This window comes from Taurulus bubalis (genome assembly GCF_910589615.1).
Source record: "Taurulus bubalis genome assembly, chromosome: 20".
Lineage (NCBI taxonomy): Eukaryota > Metazoa > Chordata > Actinopteri > Perciformes > Cottidae > Taurulus > Taurulus bubalis.
In genome coordinates this window covers 4,017,189-4,026,151 of record NC_136608.1, presented here as the reverse complement: position 1 = coordinate 4,026,151, position 8,963 = coordinate 4,017,189, and the positions used below count along the sequence as shown (strand labels likewise).

Below are 8,963 nucleotides of genomic sequence, written 5' to 3'. Positions count from 1 at the left end.
CTGTACGGTTTCACTCATTCACGTGTGTCCCATAATTAAACCATGAGGCACATTTGGACTATTGAGACAAGGACAATAACAAAAGAGTTTGGTAAAAAACTGACAGTCATTCGCAAAACGTCAGAATGGAAAAAGTATATCTGAGGTCTCCACTGACAATGTTTTGCTCAACTTTAAATTCATGCATTTTGGAAGGAAACCCCTTAATTTATTAATTAATAAACTTAACAACACACCAGTGGTTCAAAACCACATTTTTCACTTTCAACACCCGAGTGTTAAAACAGCATATTAGCCAACCGCTCCATCTCCTCACACGTCCAACTGGTTGGTGTGCGGGTGGCCGACGTCCAGCCTCCTCTGTGCCGAGCCTCTTTTTCGGGCGGGCGGCGCAGCGCCGACTACACTTCCCAGTGTGCCCGGGGTCTGGAAGAAAGCCTTAGAGGCCGACAGTGCGGTTTCCTTCGGAGTGTGCGGCGTCTGTGACGTAGAGAGAGATGTGAGATCGAAGAACATTTAGAGAATCCTGCTGCAGTTTGTATTGTTTCCATAGACTGTAGGGATACGTTTTGATGGAGGTGCCTCTCAGATATATTAATAAACTGCCACTTTTGAGACACTATTTATACATGACATAGTGTTAGAGAACAAAAAAAGACCAACTGTTGATTTTAGATTACAGAAAATCTCAAAACATTGATTTGTCAAAAGCATTTCATACTAGTTTGTAAAAGGTACTCGTAATTTGCAAAAGGTCTTTTTCTTCCCGCTAAGTGTGTTTGCTCATGAGCGAGCAAGTCTTACAAAGTTAACAATTATAGTCATTATTGGTTTAATAGTCAAATCCAAAGCCCGATTCAGTTTATTCTAACTGCTGGTTTCTAAAAAAAAAAAAAAAAAAAAGAAGCTATTTAATCACAGAATACAATATAAAGCAGCACATGTTCACTACTGGTAACAGTGATGATGTTTTAAATGACAAAATAATGAATTGACAAATTGGAAATAACTACCAATTTTTTTTTTGTTGACAATGAGAGTATCAATTTATTAAAAAAAATCTTTTATGTGGGCAAAATAAGAAGAAACATTCTTGTTACTAACACCTGGAGCTCTTTCATGACGGCCCCACTCTGCCCATATTAAAGTGAAAGAGGCAGGGAAGGCCGTGATTTATGTCTCATTACCACACGGGCAGTGACTCCTCACATGGTTTGTAACGCAGCATTAATTAGCCATCCAGCGCCTCGGCGGGTCGCCTAAAAAGCACTCTGTTTGAGAAGAGCAGTGTCGACGGACTATGTTCGCAGACAAGAACATTAATCCCCATTCAACAACTTGGAGATTAATCAACTTGAAAGCGCTAAATGAGAGCGAGTGTCTGAATGAGTAAACGAGGGGAGACGCTGCACAAAACAAGCCGCTGTCAAGCTGTGGCATTCTGAACCAGAAAGGTCATGTATCATTATGGAGGGGGATGATGTCGGAGTTAATGTTTTTAGAGCAGAGAACTCTCTGTGTGTGTGTGTGTGTGTGTGTGTGTGTGTGTGGCTTTAGTAGTTCTTACCAGTGGTTCTGGTGTGTGGATGCTGGCAGTCTGGTGCAGTCCCGAGGGGGAACGTGGAGCTCCCGCCGCCGCCCCGTACAGCCTGCTTTGCTCCGGAGTAGCCGGCGACGGAGCCGGCGGCCCGCCGAATTCCGCTGCCGCCGCCAGCCCATACGGCGCCGCCCCCACCATGAAGTGGGCGGGCAGGCTGAAGCTCAGTTTGCTGCGGGCCTCAGGGCCGCCGGCCACCAGCGGGTAGTGGGAGAGCGCCGCGGACGGAACCAGGACGTAGGGCAGCGCCAGGGTGGGAACGCCGCCGTGGGGAAGCGCCAGACCGCCTGCTGGCTGGCCGGCAGAGAGCAGGAAGTTGAGGCTGTTCAGACCTGGAGAAGAGGAGAATTGTACATCTGATGGACGCGTTAAGAAGTAGCCGCCTGACCTGATCTTAATTAGCCTTCTCGTCATTCTTTGACTCTCATGACTTTGTTTTCATCTACACGCATTTAATTGGCTATCCATGTTTGATTTTTTACCTACGTCGTAAAACCATCCCTTTGGTGACAAAATACTTTACAACATAAATGTAATTAATCATTACTTTTACGTCTATTGTAGCCACAGGGTTCATACACATGTTGACCAATGGATTTCCATGACCAAACATTTAGTGAAATCTGGGTGTAAACATGAACAAGTGAGTAAATGTAGTATTTAAACTAACAATGAGAATACAAAGCATACAGTAAACCTTAAATGACACAAATGAATGAGACAATAGTTTGATTAAAAGAATAAACATTTATATAGATGCCTGTATGTATGCCTGCTTATATGTTGAGCGTCTTTCTTTTAAAAGCATATTAATTATTTCAAACTCAGCGTAAATGAACGTCATGAACACATGAATATAACACATTTACATGACTGTTACAAAACTTTTGGGATTTTATTTTTTCCAAGGACTTTTCCAGGCCTGGAAATAACCATTTTAAAATTCCATGACTTTTCCAGGTTTTCCATGACCGTAAGAACGCTGTAGCCAAACACCTGAGAACAAATCCCAGCTCTTTCTTTATGAAACTGACAGGGTACATGCATGAGCTCTGTGGATTCATCCGCTTCTAGATAATATAGACAGTTTCAACAGCTTGTGCCCACGTTGTACTTCCCGTCAGCTGATGTCATTCCCATGCTGCGGCAACAAGGCCACACGCATTTGCACACGTTTGCTGCCTAGTTTCGACATACAGTATAGTAGTAGAGCGGACAAAGAAAGCACACCTCTCAGCGGTCCCTGGGCTTTATTACCTGCATTGTTGGGAACGTAGAGGTAGTGCGACGGCTGGGCGGCTTCGCTCTCGTCGAGGTCTCGCTCTCTGCAGAGGCCTGCGGGGCGACCGGGGGAAGTCCTGGCGCGACCCGTTGGCGAACACTCGGCTGCTTCCCTGTGAGGTTTGCCGTTCACCTAGAAGGAGAACAGTATAAATCACCACGGACCATCCATCTAGAGCTGTATGCATGGGACCGAGACACGGGGCAAAATGAAGTCTACAACCTATCTTAAAAGGACAGTTGTATGCACTAAATATGATAATTTATGACCCAGCAAATAAAAACCACCGCAGTGATTAACACTCTTCTAACAACATTAAATGACCTTCTGCCAAGTCATTTTCCTAGTCCACTCTCTGAACCTACCATGTTAGGACCATTTATCAAGAAAAATGGGACTTTTCCAATTACTAGGATAGTGTAGCCTGATTAATGGCGAGGGTTCTTCAATCATAATATCCTATACATTACAACTATACTTATTTAATTACACCAGGAATGACTTATCCTCATCAGCGAGCGTGTAGTAACTCATATTTTCAATTTACTATCCAGAAATACCAGCCAAAACTGCACTGGAATAAAGAAGCATCGTATTCCACTGAACCGAAAGCAAAGCCGTTCCCGGCTCAACGGAGACGAGAACAGATCACTTTCATTCGACAGGCCAAAAGCGCCTCACCTCGTCACATCGCTCCGACCCGGACGCCCACTTCCTTTTCACCACCGTCCCCTCCTCTTCCCCGTCTTCCCTCCTCCTCTTCCTCCTCCCCTCGTCAGACTCCGCCCCAGGCGACCTCGGACCTTCAGGCGCCCGGTACAGCATGACCACCGAGGGCTGGGACAGGCTGGGCAGGTAGGCCAAGCAGTGTTGCGGGGAGGACGTGGCGAAGAGGTGCTCCGGGTGGAGCGGTGGCGCCGGCGGGGCGGGGCGGGCGGAGGACGGAGGCAGCGGGCTGTCGGCGGGACGGTTACTGCAGAGAGAGAGAGAGAACGGAAGCAGGAACTGATTAGAAGTCAAGCTTGAATCGTCGGCTTCAACCGGATTCGAGTGGCTCTCGTTTCAGCGCCAAGAATATTCCTTTATTTTTCAACACACACACACACACACACACACACACACACACACACACACACACACTTCTATGTCGTACTATTTTGCTCCCCCGAAAAACCCTTGAGGCCGCTGTGGTTGGGCCACGAGCAGCCCAACCATAGAAACTACATGAACTGTTTCTACGGAGCCAAAGCACACATTCATAGGAGATGAAAACGATCCACAGTGGCAGCTTACACGTAGCCCGGAGCTACAAACACTGGCAGTGAGTGTGAAATATTCTGCAGTCTCCTTCATTTTGACTTTACCGCCCAACATGTGTCCTTGTTCCCGGGCAGCTGATGTGGATTCTCTCCAGTAAATCTGATAGACTGTCCCGGGGAAGGTTAGCAAAGAGCGACTGGGGGCAGTAAACTGTTCGGCAGTGAATCCGCGTTGCTAGACTGCAGATAAATCTGAACTGAGAGCACGATAAGGGGTCACACAGCGGGTTGGGTATCTGCGTGTGTTGGCATTAACTCACTCTGTGCTGTTTCCGAACTGCAGTCGACACACTGCGCTGTTGCTCGTTGTCTTTCTGGAATAATCCACAGGCTGGGTTGGCAGACCTGTGGTTAAAGAGGGGGGGGGGAAACAATTCATCACACAAGGATATCAAACTTTCTACTGTATTAAACTATTCATTGACGAGTGTCTCGTACCCGTTCGGTCTCGCCGCGGACTGCTGGGCGCAGAGTTGACCCGCCGCTGTACGGCCACAGGAGCGGGGGCGACGTTGAAGGAGGTGTGGCGCGCCATCTTGGCTCTTCTGAAGTCCAGGCCTGCCATCGGCAGCGTGGCCTCAGGCAGAGTGGCGGCTGCCACGTTCACAGTATTTCCTACATCTGGGCCGAGGGAGATGGAGAGAGAGAGAGACTGAGTTAGCACGACAGCAAAAACAGCCTTCATCTCAATCACAGCTCCAGAAAAACGTGAGTTCAGCTCAAGAGTCGTTTCTACTTTAGTTCCTCACCGGCACTCCCAGAGCTTTTGAAGTCGACGGGGCCGAGCCACTTGAAGGCCGGCTTCCTGCCTCTCTCCTCGCGGACGTGGACCTTCTTTATGAGGCCCAGGCTGGTCAGCACATTTGCGATGTCGTACAGCCGCCGCACCTTAGCTGAACATACGGGGAGGACGTTCAGTTTGGATGAATCCGAACAAACAGGACTTGTATTACGAGACACAATCTTTTGCACTTTCTTACTTTTGTACTTGCTGTGACTGGACGAGTCCTGGCTCTCCTCGATGAGGATCTTTGCCGCTGCGTCCAGAGTGACCGTCTGAGTCTTGGACACCAGGAAGAGCATGACGAACTTCTGACTCATGATGCGCAGAGATTTGTCTTTCCGGTTGCCGCCAGCTATAAATAACAATAAGGAAACATGCAAATGTGTCAGACTACTGCAGTCACAGGTCTCTACTTTATACAAGATGACCAGTAAGAATCTTGTCATTAAAGCACCAAGGATTGACGATCTGATCATAAACCATGAGATGCTTAAATGTGCAGTTGATATATTAACACCGTAGTGAGAACCTATTTTCAGCTGTGGGTGTGTTCACCCGTGTTGAGAGCTCTGTATTAATATTATTATATCATCCAGCCACAACATTAAGCCACTCAATGGATGCCATGTACCTTTTGTTAACTCCCTATTATATTCTTACCCAGCCAAGTCAACACACACACACACACACACACGCCGCCTTAATGAGAGGCTGAGGTGAACGTGCACTGCTTGAGGGATCGCAATGGAAACCAGGCTCGTAATCGTTAATGTGGGTTTGAAGGTAGTGATCGTTTAGCCAAAGTGTTAGTTTGGAGGAAGCTGCACCTAAGATTGTAAATGTGCTGCATTAAACTGATGGTCTCTGATGGTCTTTTCCTATAAGTGCAACTACAACAGCCATCAAAGCAGCCAATGGTAAAGACGCAACGGTGCCAGGAGAAGAAAATGAGGGAATTAGCTGGTGGAAATGTAGGAAATCTTCTTTTTGTTGCAGAATCCCTTGACTAAAACGTTTTAATCTCTCAGTTCATTACCGTTTCCGGCGTCTCCTTCCGCCCCGTCGTCCTCGCGCCCCGGTCCGGCCTCCCTCCTCTCGGTGGCCAGGTCCATCTGGAGGTGGTAGCCCTGCTGCCGGCCCCGCCGCTGCAGCTCCTCCAGCGTGGCCTCCAGCCGCAGGCGGCCGTACCAGGTGTAGCTGTTCTTGGCGATCCGACCCACGATCATGAGGGACTCCAGCACGTTGACGATGTCGTAGATGCGTCGCCGCTCCACTCCTGATTATTTCAAGGGAAGAGAAGAGAAATGATCCGCTTGTTCTTGGAAGAAATGCGCTCACGTTTGAATAAACACTCCCCAAATGGCCAGTGTTTCGATTAAATTAATGCATTGCTCCAGTTGTTTGTATGAAGAAGAAAAAAGCCCATAAATCCAATAACCTAGTGGCGTGGACACGTCTGACCCCCATTGCTTACCGAGGCTGGTCGCCACCTCATCCAGAGAGATCCAGATGGGGCTGTGCAGCGGCGGGTAGTCGGGGTAGAGGGCCAGGAACTTCTGGCACAGCAGACCCAGACTCTTCTGCTTCCTGCTCGGCTTTTTGTCGGCGTCATCCTCTTCGTCCGCAGCTTCAAACTGGACAGACGGGTAAAGAGATGAATGAGAAACATTCTTAAGTCTGCCACTAGCGTTACACCGGTTAAGGGGACGGCCACCTGTACGCTTCGTTCTCCAGGGTTAGAGTGGGACATGTCCCGGTCCAGAGCTTTTTTTGTAACTTGTCTTCAAGGGCATATATTTGAGATAAGAATGAAATCCTGCGATAAGGCTGGAAAAAAACCTACACACGTCGGATTCCAAGAAATAATCGCATTACAAAAGCTCAGCGATTTAGGCTGCAGCTGCCACTTTACATACAATATTACTTTATCTATTCGGCATAACTGAGTGATTGTATTTGTACTATCTTGAGCTTTCAGCTGCTAATGTAAGTAAATGGAGGGACTTTTAAGACTCTGGAAATTGTGGCTAGCAATCTAACATATTTCTCCTCAGTGGTAGAAAAGAATACAACTTTTTCAGACTTCTAGAACTTATTCAATGCCACATTGACTATTTCAGAAATCTAAAACGTCACATACCTGACAAGAGTCTTCCACCTCCGTATCCTCCGCCACAGCATCCGGACTCGCCGGCTTGTCCCTCTCGTTCTCGATGGGTCGAAACAGCACCTTCTTCATCTCCCGGTCCCGGATGTCTGGGCTCGCCGCACTGATCAGCATCTTGAGGTTGGCCGTGGGCGTCCAGGGCTCGGCCAGAACGGTGTGTTTGATGGGGGTGATGTGGGCGACGTGGGCCGGGTCGGGGGCGGACCCCTTTCTGCTCATCAGCGAGGCCGGGATGGGGGACTCTGCCGATTTCAGTGGCGTGGACCTCCTCCTCTCCGCGCAGATGTTTTCCTGAGGAGACAAGTGTTGTAGTTTTTGTTTAGTAAGGATTCAAGGTGAATCTCCACCGTGACATTCCAACAACGTGTTAAAATATGTAACCTGTAAACCCCTAAGCTTCTTCCAGGGGTTTTATTTCTGAGGTTAAAATGTTAACACTAGAAACTACTTTCTCTCACAAAAAACGAGCTGTTTCAATCAAAAAGCAACCCCAGCTAAACCCATTTTACAACCTCATCTCACTGATTAAGATGCCACCACATCTGTCTCGGATTGCATCACATCAGACCGGTTCACTGCTTCTCCCACCCCTCAGGTTAAGCAGCAGGTCACCTTACCTTTTGTTCACTTTGGCCCCCATCCTCCTCCGTGAAACTTTTCCTGGGACTCGTGAGGTCTTTCAATGAAAGACATTCAACTTCCATCTGGGAAACCTGCAGTCCAAACACACGTGAAGACGGCTGTGAGAGACCCGATGCAGATGAGTGAAGCTATGTAAAAGTTCAGCCAAAACTCAGACGAGTGGTCAGCTGAATTTGGCGCAAAGAACAGCAGCTAACTAGCCCTTAGCAAGCTAATGTCCGCAACCTAACTAGCAGGTTCCCTCCTTAACAGGGCTTTAGCGCCCACGTCACGTGCACATAGCGCTTCTCCACTGCTGCATGTATACATGACATTAATACATAACGTTACTTCGACGTTGTAACGCAACATAGCCTCAACATGCTCAACATGGGGAGGCCAATGCACTCACATTAGTCCATACATTGAGGCGTGGCGGGGCCTGTTAGAGGAGATGCTTGATGTTATGTTACTGTGACATATTTATAACGTTAGTCATAAATGCTCATGCAGCTTTAACGAGCTACTCGGCTAGCATCCCTAGCTCAGCTGACCAGCATACCTCAACGCAGTGAGTATTGTCTCACCTTTATCTGCTGCTGAATGAATGAAATCGTCCAATGGAGGTCTGTGTCCGGGTCTATCGACTTGTCAGTGCGTAGTTTCTTCAGATTAACATAGCAGCTATTAATTTCCCTCTTTAAAATAAGCGGGCTTGTCCTCTGACTGTACCTCCAGTCTTCTTCTCCTGTGCAATCCGCGGAAACTCTGCACTGTCCCGGGGAGACTCCAGCATCCCCCGCTCAAGCTTGTTTTCTGGCGCTCTCCGGCATCTGGCTCACTCCAGCCAATCAGCGCCCAGGCGAATGGGCGCGTCATTCATCCCCAGCCATTCAGCGTCGTTGAGACGCAAGGGGCGTGCACAACGGCCGCGCCTCCAGAGTTGTGTTGGCGGGGCAACCGGCGCGCTCTGTCCAAACCAGAGGGGAGTTTAAAAAAAGAAAGAAAAAAGAGGTCTCACTCTGTAACTATTTCAAGTGCAGCACCAGAAATCGCCCGTCGTTTGTTTTTTATTTTATCCAGCACGTTTCCAGTATAAAACGAATTAGAAAAATGAATGTCCAGTTCTAATCAGCAGGGGTGAGCAAGCACGGGAGACACAGGGAGGCGCCAGAGACACAGGAACAACATTT

At 48.1% G+C, this 8,963-nt stretch overlaps 1 protein-coding gene across 1 annotated transcript; it reads right to left on the bottom strand.

Annotated features, from left to right (window-relative positions):
• Nucleotides 1–312: 312 nt before the first annotated feature.
• On the bottom strand, nucleotides 313–7,853 carry e2f7 (E2F transcription factor 7; the record flags this gene model as incomplete). Its single annotated transcript, XM_079236037.1, has 12 exons — nucleotides 313–480; nucleotides 1,568–1,929; nucleotides 2,855–3,011; nucleotides 3,561–3,852; nucleotides 4,459–4,543; nucleotides 4,637–4,813; nucleotides 4,948–5,091; nucleotides 5,179–5,334; nucleotides 6,019–6,258; nucleotides 6,457–6,616; nucleotides 7,123–7,440; nucleotides 7,767–7,853. 12 exons carry the CDS (start codon nucleotides 7,851–7,853, stop codon nucleotides 313–315), a joined length of 2,346 nt encoding a protein of 781 aa, XP_079092163.1.
• Between the last annotated feature and the right edge of the window lie 1,110 nt (nucleotides 7,854–8,963).